Raw genomic sequence first — 18,657 nt, 5'->3', positions numbered from 1 at the left:
AGGGCAGATTAGGTTATTTTTCAATGAATGGTCACAAATGTATTCCTTATTTGTGACTTTCTTCCTTCACCATTCATTGATGACATATAAAAACATGTCATCAATGCAAGACAAAGGTGCACAACCCAGACTCTTATTCTCTCTTACAGAAAACAACACTCGTGAACTTCTTGAAATGTGTTATTTGCAATGCAGCTTTCTTCCTTCACTTATCAAGGTCATTGTGAAATTGTATGAATTGTCGAAGAGTGAGGCCCCTGGAAGGGCAGCCACTTCTTTTCCCACCACAATAAATTCAAGAACTGTAAATATGTAAAATATGGGCGGTTCAATGTTTGCAATCAAGCTCTTGAAAAACACCAGTTAGTGGACAGAGTGCAGTAGATGTGTATTTCAAACAAAAATATACCTTTTCTGATAACACTACCCACGTACAAACATCTGAAACTATCATTCCTTACGTCAGAGGGTCTTTTTAAATCACCACTAACTTACCCAGATGCCATTGTCTCCCCGCAGCATACTGAAGAGCAGCTTCAGCTCTTTGACTGTGATGCTGTAACTGGCCATGACTCCCAGCATGTCCACCAAGAGGTCTGAGAAAACACACACGAGCAGAAAGGGAGTGTAAGACGGCGGCGGCAAACGTGCACAGTCTCACGAGCGTCTTTGTGAGTCAGCGTTTGGAAGGGACTGTCGTGACATTTCTCTGATAAAACATGATGAGGTCATAAGACAGAGACAGCTAGTAGACTGTGAGTGTTGGGCAATTTATCATTCAGTGCAGTCAACTTTCAACGGCGCTCACACTCAAAGCTCCTCCGTGGTAAACAAAACACACGTTGGATCTCGAGCCGAGCCGAAGGTGCTCAGCGTGACTTAATACAACAAAGGTTGTTATTGTGGCAAAACAAGTGCAAATGAGTTAATTAGCTATGTGCAACATACTTGGTATTCGAGGCCTTTTGACAAGTGAAAAATAAATAAATGACAATTAATAATTATACACTGTATTCATAAAATCCCATTTAAAAGAGACGGACAAGGATTAAAACATACTGAGGTGGTGCTGGACTCATTATCATATTACCCAATTATATCCAGGACTTTTTTTTAAAGAGTGGAATCAGGAGGACATAGTAAACCTAATTCTGTTCTATAATCTGTTGACTTGGACCTTGGGCCAAAACAGAAATATAAACCAAAAAAGACCCTGTTAGGCCAGTCCAGTGATCATTAGTTGTATACACAGCTTTAGAAGCTGCTCATTGGCCCTAGCATCATATTGACCATTACATTTACACCATGAATTTACAAAACCAAAGATTTAATCAATTTCATACCATCTAAATAACTAAGCTTATCAGTACCACTATGCGGCAAATTTTGACATCCTCCCTGCTCCATTGACTTATAACAGATGAGTGTAGAGGTGCAGCACAGCCCTCTCAGAGTGAGGCAATCTGCTTAGAGAGGCTCTTCTTTCCCATTACGCCAGCTAAATATGAATAGACTCTCCCCACAATATTTCATTAACCAGAACCAAGCGACTGGGAATAAAAGGAGAGTGCTCGCTCACCGAGGCGCTTGGAATGAGAAGAAAAAAATGCCACACACAATGTCCCAGATTCAAAACCTCCAAGCTCTGTTTTTAGTGCGATCAATCCATGTAGGTCATTTTAAATAGTTTTAGGAAAGAGTCGGAATCATGGTTCAAAGGAGGTGGCATTAAATTGATTAAAGCAACATATACTCTGCTGCTGAGAGCAGTAATAAGTCAAAGAAGATATAAAACACAATATCCTCTGGTGATAGGTAGGACAAAGAGGACGAGTGGGGTGGGAGTGGGGGTATGCATGCTGAGGCATCAATAAAGGAAAGTCAGGGTCAATATGAACATGCAAAGAGATGACTGTGTAGGTGCTGTTCTGCAATAAAGCCCTGTACACAAAGTGAGAAACACAGTAGGGTAATTTGTCCACTTTTGCTGCAATGGAGGTTCTTAGGGATGTTTTTGAACACTCACTCACACACGTCAAAGGCCTTTCATCCCTGATCACTCAGTTCAGCTGCAAGGCCAGTTGGGAAAAATGGTGGTTCATATTGTTTGGGTTTTAGAAAGATGAACGCTCATCGTGTGCTTTCAAGTTGCAGAAAGCACCTTCGCTGACAGATGTAATGGACGGTCTGCGTGTAAATGGGATATTTAATTGATTTATTTTCAACAGATTTACAAAAACGCTGTGTGTAGAGGACAAATTAATTTAATTAATTCCAAAGATTGTCTGAAACGTAACAAAATGAGGTAAGTTTAAGAGGGTCTATCATCTTTCTGCGTGCACTGTAGATCAAGTTTATATATATATATATATAGTATATATAAGAATATATTGTTTCATCCTTTTACATGGTTACTATATTAATGACTCCTTAATAGTTAATAATGATCCAACTTTTTTGTTTTAACCAGTAACTAATTTTGTAATTCAAGTTATAAATCGCTAGTCATACTGGAACACGGCACATGTTCTTATTAGGCTAATAAGATGTCAGAGAGGACGATGTTTACTTTGTGGATGTAATCGTACTAGAAATTTGAAAATGAAAAGAACAAAAACACAACTTCGAATGCAAATTGAGCCATGGTGATGAGTGTGTGTGTGTCAACAGTGAAGAACTTTACTTCAAATGTACCGAAGCGGCTGCAAGCTCAGAGCAGCTTCACAAACAACGACGATGCCACAGGCCTCAAAACGGAAGCTTCCTTTCATCCTGGCTAAAGCTGCCACGAGAAGGGAAAAATGATAAGCCTGTTGCTGGTTATCTAAAGCTGGAGATGCTGCTGACATCAACTGTGGAGTCACATTTCTTTCTAATCTCTTCAGCATGTTAGCCATAATGCAGTGAGCCCCCCTGTACAGCTTATTTAAAGGCCTACAGAAAGCTGACACTACACCCAATACACAATGATAATACATACACAGAAGAACAATAATGATCATTGGACTCTACACCAAAACATTTCATAAACGCATGAAATTTGCAATTTTGAATTTGCCGCTAGGAAACCTTCCTGGAGTTGCAGACTGGGGGCGGGGCTTCCGTGCGACGTCACAAGTGCAATGGTTTTTCCTTTTGTGTTGCCAATTTAGCGACTTTGTCAGAAGACAGAAGCGCTGCAGGACGGCGGCAACCCGGCATACCGTCATTTCCTGTCAAAACGGCAGTTTCAAGCTAGCTACAACGAGGGTAGGTTCACTTCCTGTTTTCCCTATGATAAAAAGCAACGGGTATTTTATTTTGTCAAAATAACCGGAAGTGCGTTGCTCAATGCGGCTAGCTTTAGCAGCGCCGAATTCGTCGGAACAAAATGGTAAACAGCCGGTATTTTGTCAGGTTTTCAACACGTTGGGGATCTAAACGACTACTTTCTCACCTGAAAAGTTTCAAATGTTGCGGGGACAGAGGAAGCAGAGAGACCCGCGGTCCTGTGTCTGTGCCTCCCTGTCCGCCTGCCTCCTCTCTGGTGAAATCAGCCGGAGCCATCCCGCCGTGTTCAGCTCCCTGCGGTGCGGACACTCAGGGGGAATCCACCTGGCGGAGAGCGGACACACCGCGGGATGGTTGCCCTGAAATCAGCCGGCAGAGCGATAATCAAGAGCCCCGACGTGGACATGATCGCTCTGCCGGCTGATTTCCACACTCTCTGCCAGGTGAATTCCTGTCCGACCGCGGGTCTCTCTGCTTCCTCTGTCCCCGGTGGTGTGAGCTGCTGAGGGCAACACACGCACTTCGTACATCTACTTGCAATAAAAACTGCACTGAACCCAACGTTTTATATTTCCAAGCGACGTCCTGCGGCACACATCGAAATTTGCCGTGAAGAAGCTGTCCAGGTCTGGCAAACTGCTGGCTTCGCTACTGGAACTACTGGTATCAGACATGTTTATTGTTTATTGCACTCGTGACGTCACGCACCTGTCGTCGGTTTGCCAAAATTCGAATCAAAAGTGGTGATAGTTTATTGGGTCTAATCAGGACTATCCAGGGACCTAAAATTATTTTAAAATCATAAAACAATTCCATGGTATATAAGGAATCGATCTGCCATTTCAGTTTTGTGCAAAAAAAAAAATCACCTTTCTGTAGGCCTTTAACTGTTTATTTGGAAAAATATTCATTCACAAAGTGCTGTGATGGAATAACTGCATCTGTCATTCCTGTCTGTTTCCTCCAGTGTCAGATTATATACCATAAAATAGGCAATTTAATGAGGTAGAGTCAGCATTTTCAAAGTAAATGTACTGTGACATTGTCACCAAAATGTGCAAGGAATTGCAAAGGCATGTTCATATCTAGTAAGACAGAAGTACACCATCTACATATCTCTGCAGGTCACTTGGTAATGTAGGTAGTTAGGAGTTTTTAGTCACAGTAATCTAATCTAATTAGAATGAGCAACTAATTAGTGCTCTGGCATTTAAAAGTGACTCAACATGGCTTAAAAGCACTAAAATTACATTTTCATTTGAAAATAATTAATTGCCTGTAATCCTTAACCCAATATGCTGTATACTGATGAAAGAATATTACACATGAATTTCTTTTTCCTGTCAATGCTCATTATGAGCTCCCACATATTCCACCACATGCTCAAAAGAAAGCGGAGCGGACCAGCTCACCTGCAATCATGTCGTCCACAGTGCTCATTTTGAGCAGCACCTGCTGGATGAGGCCGACCTCGGTGCTGGTTTGCAGGTTGCGCACGCTCTTGCGCAGTATGGCGGTAAACATGCTCCAGATCTCAGCCTGGCACGTCACCTCACAGTGGGACAGCAGCTCCACCATGCAGCCGATGCTCTCCGCCTCCTGGATGATGAAGTTCATCTCCAGGTCAAACTCGCCGCCCACCAGCTGGGGGGAGGGTGATGGAGAGGTAGAAAGAAGAGGACAAAAGCAAAGTTAAGGAAGGGAGACAGTGGACGTAAAGAGGGGGAGGGAGGGGAACGGAGAAGGTGGAAAGAGAGAACAAAAAGAGTGAAGCTTTTAGTGCAGCATTTAAACGTTTGTCATCAGGAGAGGTAAGCCTGGCTTCTGATGGATGCTGATTGCGGTTAGGAAACCATTTCTTTTGCCGGGGGGAGGGGGGGGGCACACTGCAACAAACAAACGTCCTTCATCTGGACACACAAACACACCACCTCCTCCTTTCTCCTCTAATATGAGGACACCAGCACTCTCCTCTGTGAACCACCATTGCTCTCGACATGCAGCCAGCGTAAAAATGGCCCCCTCTGCTTCCTCACACACACACACACACACACACACACACACACACACACACACACACAACAGCAGGCAAGCACATTCGGATTCACACATGCAGTGATTAATACACATCTCAGTCCTCTCAGATGGCATTAGTCAGATGATACCACACTTTTCAAATCGAGTGCAAATGTTCCGTCTCTTAATGGCTAAAGCACCATAATTACTCGTGAAAGTACAGCTTTCGTATGACTGGGCATTCACATTCACTCATGCGCCGCACAAGCACCTTAGCATACCCACACAGTTCGTCCGTAGCTTACTACACTGTCCAGGAAACGGTAACCACGGTAACCAGCAAGCTAAAAGAGCCCCATTGAGGTTATTAAATCAGATGGAACAGCAACATGAAATAGATTAGGAGAACCTTGTAAGATCAATTTTATAACGACTGTAACTGTAGTCAGAAAAAAAAGAATAATAAGAATGGACAAACCAGCCGGTAAAGAGTAAAGGGTTAACAACTTCTAAATGAAAAAATTATAAATCTGTGATATCACTGAAGAGATTATTTTAACAGATTTTTTTCATTTTTATCTTTTTTATTCACGTAATGATAATTTAAATCGAAATTCTGACAAACCTTTAAAATAAAAAAAACCTTTATCAGTGGGGAACTGTCCATGGCTCTGAACAGTTACTAAAGGTGTGAGGAACCCCTCTGAGTGCCAGAGTTAAACTGTTGTGTATGGCTATTGTGTTTTTTCTCCTTTCCTCTCTTAGACTAAGGTCAGACCAATGCTTTCTGATATGGGCCACAGCTCTTTTGAGCACACCCTACTCACTGCAGCAGCCACATACTCCCAAGCTGCGTGTTTTTCTTTGATTGTCAACCCCCTTTTTAGCTCCCAGAATAAAAAGCAAAGCCTCGGTCCAATCTCCTCTAACTTTGCTGTCATCTCACCTGCCAAAAAATGTTCTCTTCTTTATCAGGCTATTCCTGACTGGACCCTTGTGTATGCTGGCATTACATGAAGGGATATCAGCGGGAAGGTTGCGTCATTTTTAAGTGGATTTGAGATTGTGAAAACACAGGTGTGTGTGCTGCAAATTGGGTTCTTACAATCTACTAAAGCATGGGTTTTCGTGCCTTTTATTAAAAATAATAAATCAAGCATTTTGGACTAAGTTCGTATGGAATATAATCAGTTTTGTTTTGTTTTTTTAATCTGAGCAATCAGAAATCACTCTACTAATAGGTTTTTCAGGCCAGAAAGAAATCAAATAAAAATCAAAGGACATTGGAACATGGCACCCGTATACCTTCTTACTTAGAAATAAAAAAAAAATCTTACTGCATTATGTAACATTGCCAAAAAGACAAATATTAGCAAACCTTCATAACATGTTGCCCTATTGAAGGTTCGAGGTCTCAAGCACCGTGAGATCTTCAACATCAGTGGTTAGCCTTGTCAAGTCATGTTTACTCTCCTTGTGTTTCAAGAACATGACCTTCATTGATCAGTTTTTAGACCTCGGGCTCTCCTTGGTTGTCTACCTGCCTCCCATCCCTTTCTTTTCAATTAGACCAACGGCTTCCTTTTTCTCTTTCATTCTGTCCTTGTGTCTCTCCTTTCCTTCTGTCAGCGAAGTGAATTGATCCACGGCACTTTGTGAATGCATTAGCACAGATTACAGAGAATGAGGTACGGAATAATAAGGAGAAAGAATTTAATTCACCCCGCATTGTATTTTCCCCAACTCCTCCGAGGTTCCCAATTACAGAGCTCACTGGGGACCACTGCGTCCTGCCACATCTACACTTCATCACAACACTTCTATCTGAAGATTCTCAATATACAAGGGAAACGGCGCTGATATCTTTTGTAGAAACTCGCTCGCAGGTACGAAGCAACTCGAACACAGATATGCACACATCCCTGGGGCAAACCTACACATGTACAGCACAAGCGTAATCTCTCTCCACTTACTCTTCCCATTCGGAATATTACAGCAAGATGAGAGGGGTGATGCAAACGACTGCAACAAAATGAGTCTCAACAATACAGCCAAACAGCGTGACAGCCAAAAGCATAGTGGAAGGGAAAAGAAGGAGGGGCCTCTTTAATTATTATCTCTGCCCCAGCAAAAGGCACGCTTGGAAAGGCGATATAAAACCTGGGTGACACTGCCAAGAGCAACTTCAAACAACAGACAAAAAGGAAGAGAGAGAGAGGGATCGGTGAAGAAGACCACATTTTTCAATGTGAAAATATTCACATCAAATATATGTACTCCATTTCTGTTGGCTACAATAAAAGTGATAGATGTTTGAGCCTCTTTTTTTTTCCGTAAATGGGCTGCTAAACTGATGTATAAATAGCAATAAGGCTGATCACAGAGACCCTAAGCACACTTGAATGCACTCAAGCACCATCGCCATCATGCACAGCAACAAAAGACTACTAATTAGTTTTACGAGGGAACATGATTCTTGTGCATAAACACCCGTAACCTTCAATCTCTCTTTTCACCCCACTCTGCAAAATGTCAGCTCAGACCCATCACGGGAAAACTCTCACATATGTTCAAGTTTTCACATCAGCGGGCACGAACAAGATGCCTTTACTCTCTTGACACCTACCCTTTTTGGTGAAAGGACACAAACGTATACGGGCACGTGCATTAAGCTACATGCCTCCGGATAAAGGGGCCTGGCAGAGCTAACCCCTTCTTTCCTCTGAGGCACTGACCTCACTGTTTTCTTGGCAACCGGTTGAAGACGTTTGTTTTGGCAGCATTATGACAATGATTGCTCCCAAAGCGTACCACTTATGCCTCTATGTTCCATTCACACGCACACACACACACACACACACACAAACCACAAGCAAGGAAACCAGCTGCTGAGTCAAACAGGCTGTTGTCAACCACTTGCTAAGGGAGTAACAACCTATTTCCCACGATTGACATTCCAGGGGGTTCTTAGAACATCTGACAGGTAAACTAGAGTTGTGAGCTGGTGCATATGAAGATGAGTTAGCATGTTTTATGCCTACTATGCAATTCAGAGGTTTGCATATATTGTATTTAACCTTGAAACACATTCAGTGGCTGTCGACAATATGAGAATATCTGCCACTGGGCTAATCACTGATGACTAATCTCTTCATATTGTCGAGTATTCCTGAGCTTGAGAGAGGTCGATCTGCCACAGTCTCACTTTTTTCACTTCATGACTGTGATTTATACTTAGAAATGTGCTACCTTATTCCCGGTTTCTAATTCTGTCCTTACCAGCTTTACATCGCTGCTCATTCAGACCCTGAAGGGTGCTGGCACTAAGGTTGGCATCCATCTGACTGTGTGAGGGGGGTTGGAGGTGAGTGCCAGGACCGTCTTCACACCACAAAGAGCTTAGATGAGCAGGCTCTACCAGCCAAAATTTAGCTCTCATGAAAGGCTGGTAAAACAAACACTCCCCTCAGTCCATCTGAGCCTCGTTCAGCAGCTATACGGCTCTAAAACAGGCCTGGGTTTTTCTCCAAGGGCAACTGGCCCTTTGAAGCAAAGACAAGTCCCAGCTGCACGAGTAACAGCGTAAAAAACTAAAATGAATGATGGCCTGGGTCCCTTTTAATGTCAATCTGGGTGGCTGTCATTGCTCATAGGGAGACATGAATAAAATGAAGCCATTTCAAGCCTCTCCAACCCCTACACTGAATGCTACTTTCAAAAGCTTTCTACATAAAGAAAAAAAAAGCAAAGTAAAGTACACAAACTCAATCAACAACCTTCATGCATCAAGCAGCATAAACTCGACACTAAACTCAAAAAGTTTCAGATGATTTTTATTCATTATCATGTCGTGCTTTGTGCAATTCAATGTGAGAGTCCTGAGCTATATGAGACAATCAAGGACTAAAACATAAAATGTTGTCTGATTCAGCTCCATAACTGTCCTTAGATTTACCATGAGGCAAATAACAGCTGTTATTACTAGATTAGCTATGTCTTTGTTCCATTTAGGTATCCGAGTAAACCAAGTAAAGAGCCAATATCGTGCGCATTCATAACAATAAGTGGACATATTTCACCTGTTAAAGGGGAAATCTTTTTATATTCTACTTTAAAGAATCTCTCGTCACCTTCTGTCTGAAACAGTCCTGAACTGGATCCATACAGAGTGGTGAATGGGACTACATTTAGCAATTGTTGTATGCGTTTGTATGTATTTATTTTTTTAACAAATTACTTCTCCATGATGTTAGAAGGATCTGCGGAGCATCTGCTGGGCCAGCTGGAGTCCAACTGACTGTTTACACGTGGGAGTAATTCAACTCAACCGCATTCTCTTGGTGTATTAGTTTGTTTTTAGTCAAGCTAACACAACAATTTGAACAATAAATGTAATGTTTCTATGAATGTAATGACAGTCATGTGTGGCAGAAAATAACTTCCTTGGTGGTGGAGTTTGCAGACCTTTTATATGCACACAAAAAAAGATCCAAAGAAAGCATAATATATTTTCACTTCGACATTGGAAGTCGGTCATCATTTGTGGTTTTCTTCAAATGATATGTCAAAATGTCTTGACCTGGATCTGCCTGACGATATTTACCACATCTTAAAGTCTTTTCCCCTTTTATTTCTCTTTTGGGTTCGATGTTATTCTCTTCCTTGTTTACATAGCTTTTTCTAATTGAGATCCTTTAGCTGATTTCATATGTTTCCAGAGGGCTGATACATTATTCACAATAGTAATTATGAAATTAAAAACAAAAACCGTCAGACCCACCGCCGCCCATTATGAAGTGCTCTGATGACACATCAAACAAGCGATTAAGCTGATGATTACTTTGACCGAGTGTTTAACATTGGATGACTATATCAAGGCCAACCCTGTCAAAGGAGGCACCTGTTGCTCGTTACGGCCATCAGAGATGACAGGTCAGAGAGGTGAGTGGATGGTCAATAGCCGCCTCCTCTGTTTCTGCACGTTCAATTGAGCTTTTAGAACTGGCATCATCAATATGCAACTTCAAAGCCCCTGGGAGAGCGCTGGAGAGGTGCGGCCGCGTCTACGTGTTTGTTCGGCGTGTGCGCGTGTGAGTGCGTGTGGCTCATTACTCATTTGTGTCCCCTGAGTGAGTCGCAGCCATTCAGCCCCTTTGTGTGCGGAGTGAGGGGAGACGAGAGGCCCATCTAGACATGAGATCACAGATTATACACTTAACGCTTCACCAAGAGCGCTCATCAGAGCACAGGAGAGCAAAATTGAAGGAGAGTGAAGGGGGAAAAAAAAAAGGGCAAAAGAGTGGGAGATGAAAGAGAGAAAAAGCAAACAAGAGAATGGACAGTGTGGACCGCAGAGGGGCATGAGAAAGCAGCACTAAACACAAAACAGATGAAAAACGGTGTATTTGTGAGATTGAACAGGGAAGATTGAGTGAAAAATAAAGTGAGGATGAATGCTCTTGTGCTTTTCTTATCAGGACGGCAGAGCAATTTTATTGCCTGCAGCTTTACAATGTGCAGTGGAGGGTTTAGTGCACAGCTGATGACCATAGCAAATCTCTGCAAAGATATGGATTATGCTGGAGCTAAACTGGCCACTAAACGCTCAATAATCCACATTCTGCTTTCTGCATGACCTCATTTTTGGTAAACTGCATTGATAAGAGCAGCAGTTCATGTTATCACCAGCTCAGATTCATAATCAAAGGGTGAACTATAATCTTGTTTTTTTCAAAAGCTTTACACAAAAATACTGTATACACGAACCCACTGGCTTTAGAATAAGGGTAAATATTGACTGAAAGAAAATGAAATAAAAGCCTGTTGTGTTGTGAGAATTGCCATAGAAGCAAAACAGCCGATTAATTGATGACAGTTTTGTTGATAATTAAGCAACAATAACTGTGAGTTAAAGCTACATGCAGTTGTCCTTTAACTTATGGTGGCTATAGCAATGTTCTGGACAACTAAAGAGGGTGGAAACAAGCAATACGAAAATGTCACCTTCAGAGACTTAGCTTTCTCAAAAGCGAGCCTTTTTCCTTTCTTTGTTTGGTGGCTATGAGCCCAAACACGTAGCCTTGAACATTGAATATCCTTTTTTTTTGTTTTTTTTTTACATTTTATAAACTAAGAAAGGCAACTAATAGTGCTTAAAGTAATCATCAGATAGATTGATAATAGGCAACCACGATTAGTTGAGAACATTGGTTTCTAACTTTGGAAGATGTCAGCAAATGTTAGCATGATAGAAAAAGAGCAGTAGAAAGAAAAAGTTAGGGATGGGGGCTCGACTTGAAAAAGGGCAGTGAGTGTGCCTCTGTCCATCCCTCTGATTGAAATCAACAATGACATATTGACTGATTGCATCCTCCAGACACAGGGGCGAGAGGGGTCGAGCCCACCGGACTGCATTTCCCATGGGCCTTTGCAGCATTGTCTGCACAGATGGCAGAGACGAGACACAGCCCCCACTCATGAAATTCAGAGCAACAACAACACATCCACACAGTCAGCAAAATAAATATTATCAGTGTGTATGGAATTATCTCAGAGCGGCTATGTATGGAGTGTGTCGTTTTTACTTTAGAGTTAAGAGGGAGATGAAGAGAGAAAAGTGAAGTATGCTGCAGAATCACAGCAGAGCTGTTTATAGAAGGACGCAGAGAAACACAGTTACAGCAATAAACACATAAATCCACACATGGATGAGGGGGGACAGATGGGGATAGATATAAGGGTAGTTTGTCCAGCACAAACCAGGCAGGCCACTTTGTGACCGAGGTAGCCATTTAGAGTAACATCAGTAACAATATATGACACGGTCTCGTGTCTCGAGTCCATAAAATACACTTCCGAACAATGATGATAAAGGTCCCATGAGGCAGTTAAGCCTCCTCAGAGAGATGGAAGTGAATAGAACTGACAAAACGTGACAACAAACAAAGTGTTTGCAGGAAATCTGCCATGACTGCTCTGCCTGTGTTGTACAGGACAGAAGCAGATAGCCACCACTTCATTTCAGATTGCAGTAACTCAAGAGTTTTTTACACTGTATATAGCAATAAAATCTGGAACATTCTATCACTTTCAAAGGCATTCAACAAATTGGCTTGTTCCTCTATGGACGTATGACACAGCGACAGCATCAAAACAACCAATCTGGTCAATGATAAGTTGGCGCAGGTAATTAATAAGTCAGCACTGGAAAATGAAAAGGTGACAGGTGGCGCTCATGTGACTATTTAGCAACCCCACTGCATTAGCTACTGCCTGTGCTAGTCATTAGCATGCTAAGGCCGCAAACTAGTACGCGAAAGCTAGCTTATGGTAGCTTTTTTTCCAACGCTCCTACTCCACGTGAACTAATCAAAAGTGAATTCGGTTTATGACACAATTAGGACAATATTCACTGGATGAACTGCCCACCCTGAAGCTTATTTCTTTCTTTTGTGAGCAAAACACAGCATGGTTGATAAAGAGAAAGCAGCAAGCAAAGCAGAATCCTCAAAGGAGTATAAAAAGCAGCGGAGAATCAACACGACAAAACATGTGATCACACGGGTTCATTTAAATCTGTGGAGAGAACTGTCACCAAGATCGCGTTTCTGTTCCAAAAGCACAAACCTTTAGCCACATTACCAGAGACCAAAATCCTCAAGTTTAAAACGTAACTACAATGTCTTTTAACTGTCAGCAAAGAAAAAAATATCATGGATCACGAGAAACTGACAGATCTTCATCCAGCTGCTCTGCGACAGAGTGAGACTAATGGGCCTATACAGCACCACCTTTCATCTTCCACCAACACAACACTGGTGGGTGCACTAGACTTTTTTAGGCCTCCGCCAGAAGACAAAAAACACCCAGAGAGAGGTTCAAACTGCCAACAGAAACCATAAAAAGCCGCACAGCAGGAACATTGTTTTTATCTTACAAACGGAATAAATTTTTCCATCAGGAAAGTGCAGATTTCTGTTCATTACAGGCTCATGCATAAGCCACATGCAGCAGCTCAGTGCAATACTTTCTCTGATACAGGGAAAAATAAGCCAAACCAAAGGTTTGATTTAGAACATTCACTCTTTGAAGTTGGTTTGAAACATCTGGTTTTCCACAATGAGTGTTACCTATCATGTGACTTTGCAGGCAAATACGTTTGAAAATGACTATAAGTAATCATATTCCAAATCAAACTACTAATAATTGTGTTTTACATGAACTAATACCATAAGCAAGAGTCATGGCATGCTGGATAAACAGTGTTTAAGTCCTTGTACAAATTCAGGGCTTAATTTAGCATATTGGAAATGTCATCTATGCATAAATATTATGGCCCATGGGCAAAGAAGGCTTTTTTCAATCCGTTGGTGTGATCCTGTCAAGGGCACTGCGAAGAAAAGGTGACAAATTCCAATCAAGCAACTGCTACTTCAAATCTGGCAAATAAGTGTACGCTCTACAATTTCATCTAATTCAAACACCAACATTTTTGTTTTCTCAACGCCAGGAGCTGTACCCTGAGCATATTTTCCATAAAAATAAGCATTAATGTGCATCTGTAGATACATCAAAGGAAAAAAAGAAGCTATTGAGCATTCCCATAAATTAGCTTGTCAGTTTCTGTAAACACTTTCAGAAACCAGAAAGAGAGAGCTTGGTGGCAAAAAAAACTCCAAAAACGGCTAAGAGAAGATATGATTTCAGATCTGATGCTTTTTCTCCCTATAAAGTCTCCAATTCACAGCAGAGGACCTTTTCCTACCCCCAACATTGGACGCAAATGTTGTCAAGGGCAAGCATAAAACATAAAAGCACACAACGACATTTGTAGCGTGGTGCAGAGTGAAGACTGCCTCCACTACACATTTAATTTGTTGTAATGATTTTTGTTCTGCAAAGAGCAAAAGTAGGTAAACTTATTTATTCCCGTTCGCCACACACAGCTTCTTTCACATTCACAGGTGTGTTCTCGTTCTCTAATAACATCAGCACCAACATCCAAACAAATAATTATGTATTTTACATCACTATTCAAAAACCAGTTTCATCAAGTACATTCAATATCAACTTATTTCTGAAATACACAGTCAGTCAATCACGTCTCCCAAACATTGTCATATTAACCAAATTAATCATGTATCTATTTCTTAAACCATGAACTAAACATGAGCAGCGCGAGCTTTTAAGATCAACTTCTATTCCTCTCCAGCTTAACGGGCGCTCGAGGTTGCTAGGCAACCAACACTAACCACTGGCTAGCCATTCTCAATACGTTACGTTCGCTGAACAAGTAACGTTCATAACCAAAATCACAAAGTCCAACTGGGATTATAAAGTACCACATAAACATTAGCCGCTTTCGGACTGTAGGAACCTTTGGCAGTTCTAATAACCTTTTAATCCGCGGGGCCGTTTTCTCCCGTGTTTGGACATACAGGAACTCGGGGCTTTCTCCCTCAGTTCCTATAACTATTTAGCTCCTTCTCCGAGGTCGGGTCTTTTCATGGTTCTATAGAACGATCTGACGGAGGTGTGTGGTGGTCGGTAGCTACGCCCCATGTTTACTCATACACTGACACAACCGGCGGGTGTTTAATAAGTTAAACTTACACTAGTCTCATTTGTCTGCAGCGCTCTGCTCTCCTTTCTTCCTTCATGAAATGAAAAAGTATCTCCTGACTCTCTCTGTGAGCTTTTCCAGCCTGATATTAGACGCCTGATGTGATTGTCCATGATTAATATCACCATCATGCAGACAATAAACACAGTGGCCTCCCCACTCTCCATATTAGCTTCTTGGTGGTGTTTTTTCTACTCTCCTTACTTTTGCCGTTTTGTTTTGTGTTTGAATGTAGCGCTAAACGGCTAACGGCTAACACGTCACTGAAGCAGACGGCTGCGCGCGGCGCATCAGTCCCTATCAGGTCCCGACTCATGTGCGAATGCAGACTGAAACAGTTCCGCTGGGGAAGGATAGTTATCAGAACGAAATTCGAGGAGGGTAGTTCTGATAACTACTTTCTTAGAACGGTCTGTCCGAAAGCGGCTATTGTCATATTAACCAAATTAAAGGCGGGGTAGGGGATCTTTTTCTGGAACATTTTTTTACATATTGCTTGAAATACTCTTCACACCCCCATTGCAACCAATTAATTAAAAGTTTTGACACAAATATGAAAAGTTTTAGTGGCCTCTAGAACGTACAATCTAGGAAAAACAGTATCCAATCATTGTGAACGGACCGTTAACGATGATTGGATTCTGATGCCGTCTATCAAACTACAATCTGCTCCCCCCCTGTGCGCGTACCCTGCTCCGTGAACGAATTACACGTCCAGAAGCTAGGCAGGAAGCTAAACTAGAGCCAGCTTGGCTAGCACCTAGCATTATTAAACGTATAGTTAGCATACACTAAATACTAAATACGGCAACGATCGATGCGTGCTGTCAGAACAGCGCTCGTGCACCTTCGTGCTCGTGCGCGTTCATATACTTTAGAGGCGTGCCTTCAGGGGGAAAAGTGAAGAAAAGGGTTAGGACTTTTTACCGGTGTATTTTCAAAATGCAGCTTCGCTGGACTCAAAATCCAGGATCTCCTACCCTACCTTTAATTATATATCTATTTTAAGTTATTTATTTCTTAAATCATAAACTACACATGAGCAGCGCAGATCAACTACTATTCTCCAGCTTAACGGGCGCTCGAGGTTGCTAGGCAACCAACACTAACCACTGGCCAGCCATCCTCAGTACATTACGTTCGCTGAACAAGTAACGTTTATAAACAAAATCACATTAAGTCGAACCGGGATTATAAAATACCACATAACATATTCACACATCAATTACACCCTTCTAACCCTCCCTTCTTACCTGCAAAGAGCAAAAGTAGGTAAACTTATTTATTCCCGTTCGCCACACACAGCTTCTTTCACATTCACAGGTGTGTTCTCGTTCGCGGAACGTATTCCCGCGAGACTTCCCTTTGTCCCTGAACACACAGTGTAGCGAACGAGTCCTCTGCTGGTAAGGGTTAGACACTGCATCCCGATTGCTTGATGACCATATTTTACACTAAATAATAACAACAATAAACTAATCTCCTATCTTATCACAAAACACCCAGACTATTTTCACCACCCTGAACATGAGCTGTCCAAAATGGGAAATCAAATTAACTATGGCTCTGTATGCCACACATTCACACACTTAACAAAGTCGGCTAGAACTCAAACATGCTCTGCATTCAATGGGCAAAAGGCTTTTAAACAATTCATTGCAAAAAGTCTTGTGGGCCTTAGTCATTCACACATACAGTCTCATTCAGTCACTAGCGCATTCGTACATGTAGCAGCAGCAGCAGAAAGCCTCATGAATGACAGCCTGAGTAAAAATATAGAGGAAAAAAAAGGAGAATTTTCTCAAAATAAAACAATAATAATGAGGTGTCACATCATCAGCGAATGAAAAACTTTTAGGAAAATCTCATTTTTCAGAAGTTGTTTATTGGTGTTTTAAAGGAGGTTTAAAAAAAGACCAACAAAGCAAAACAGATGAAGAGGAGAATGGGTGATGGCACGGAAGTGAGGTCAGACATTATGACCAGAGCAGAAAAGAAATTCGCTGTAACTGTAACGGTGCCGAAAGTATAGAGAAATGGCAAATAAATAGAGAAAACCAACATATAAGGGAGTCATTTCAGCACAACGGACAGCTCCTTGTCTCTCTGCTGACACATGGATGGAGAGAAGCTACACAGGAAACCTTTCACTGGGGCTGCACCTCTCCTTTAAGCTGAAGCTGAGTCTAATTCCTACATTGATACCAGCAACACTTTCCAGGACCAAAAGACTTCAGAATATGACTAACATTAAATTCAGATAAGTTAAATCTCTGTTGTTTGCAGATGTAGCAGCATGGCTGATGTTCTCAGTAAAAAAAAACAAAAACAGGTCAAAACACATGCATGCACGCACATACACACTGCAGGGATTGAGAACTGCAGCCAAGTGATCACAAAGCTGACTTCATCCAACTGCAGTTTAAAATGTCTGCCACCTGATTGGCCAAAGAGGCTTAGTAACGGATCTAGCAATAAGCCCCGTCACATGCTATTGGGTCACAAACAAAAAAACATTTTGGTCTTTTTGTCTCGCAGAACATCATGTGATACTCGAAGTGTTGTTTGCCGGATCACAAAGCTTCCGCAGTCACCAAACTAGATCCCGTATGTATTCTAGTGAATCTGAAACATTTCATTTCACAGAAGGTAGTGCAGTTAAAAGTTTGGCATTGAAAGGTTACAATTTTCACCTCCAACTTTTAGGTGGTTTTACCGTTTGTCTTTTGTTTAGTTATGTTAAAAATGCTAAAAGATGCAGAGATCAAACAGTGAGCCAACGGACAACTGATTAGATTTCAGCAGTATTGTGGATGTGTGCCTCTTAGTACATTTCTTAGCCATGGATAAATGGGGATAGTTATTTCAATTCAAACTTTATGCACAGTATATTCACTGCATAAAATAGATTATACGCATTTTGTGACAGCAAGCATGCATTTAAAACTGACACTGTGGACATTTTCATGAATATTTCCATGAATAATATACATCTTTGAGCATTCAGCAAATGCCAGGCAGCTGCCGGTTCAGTTTATCTTGTTTAGTTCATCCACTTTCAGCTCATGTTCGATGGGTCCTTGACAAAAGCAGGGCATAAGCAGGATAATAAAAAAAAGACTGATATTCTCAAATTCAGTTAGCACTTACAGTTATAGCCACAATAACTAATAATACAACATAAGGAAAGTCGAAAAAATTCATAAAGAAATACCTTTTGGCAATTTTCATAACATTTTCTGGAAAGCACAGTGCAAAGAATACTGAACACCTGGGTATCTTCTTCATAGGCTCAACCCACTAGATTTATAGGAAATGTACAAGCAACCACAGCGTTTGAAACAGTGAACACCTACTGTCCATTGGGGAAATGCCTGGGCCTTACCAGAACAGAAACCAGCATGATTTATGTGTTGAGAGCGAGAGTTATCATTAAAAAAGGACTTTCTCTCACCAGGGGGAAAGAAGAAAAAAAGGTCTTGAGAAGAGAAGGGTGAGAGAGAGAGAGAAAACATCTGAAGTGATGAGAATCCGAGTGAAGAAGAAAGAACAAAGAGGAAAGCCGAGAGGAAGTCGGAAAAGTAGCATCAAGGGGAAGGTTGTGATTGAGAGCTCACCCTTAGAGGGACAGTGTGAAACAAATGAGACATTCAGGCTGACACAGAGAGGGAAAAGGCAGCATGAAAAGAATGGTGAAATGTTAGAGGCGGTTAAAGTGGTGTTTTTAGGCGCTTCTGTGGTTCTCATTC

At 41.6% G+C, this 18,657-nt stretch overlaps 1 protein-coding gene across 16 annotated transcripts in view; it reads right to left on the bottom strand.

The window, feature by feature from the left end:
* The window catches only part of nbeaa (neurobeachin a), a 96,938-nt gene that overhangs the window by 64,158 nt on the left and 14,123 nt on the right, over nt 1-18,657 (bottom strand). For all 16 annotated transcript variants that reach the window (XM_075487521.1, XM_075487524.1, XM_075487523.1 and 13 more), the window contains exons 2-3: nt 4,683-4,914; nt 496-596 (exon numbers count right to left, since the gene is read on the bottom strand). In XM_075487521.1, the coding sequence (XP_075343636.1) occupies nt 496-596; nt 4,683-4,914 (333 nt within the window). The remainder of the gene's footprint in view (nt 1-495; nt 597-4,682; nt 4,915-18,657) is intronic.

Source organism: Odontesthes bonariensis, chromosome 16 (assembly GCF_027942865.1).
Source record: "Odontesthes bonariensis isolate fOdoBon6 chromosome 16, fOdoBon6.hap1, whole genome shotgun sequence".
Lineage (NCBI taxonomy): Eukaryota > Metazoa > Chordata > Actinopteri > Atheriniformes > Atherinopsidae > Odontesthes > Odontesthes bonariensis.
Note: the sequence above shows the minus strand (reverse complement) of the source record. Positions and strands in the feature narration are given on the sequence as shown.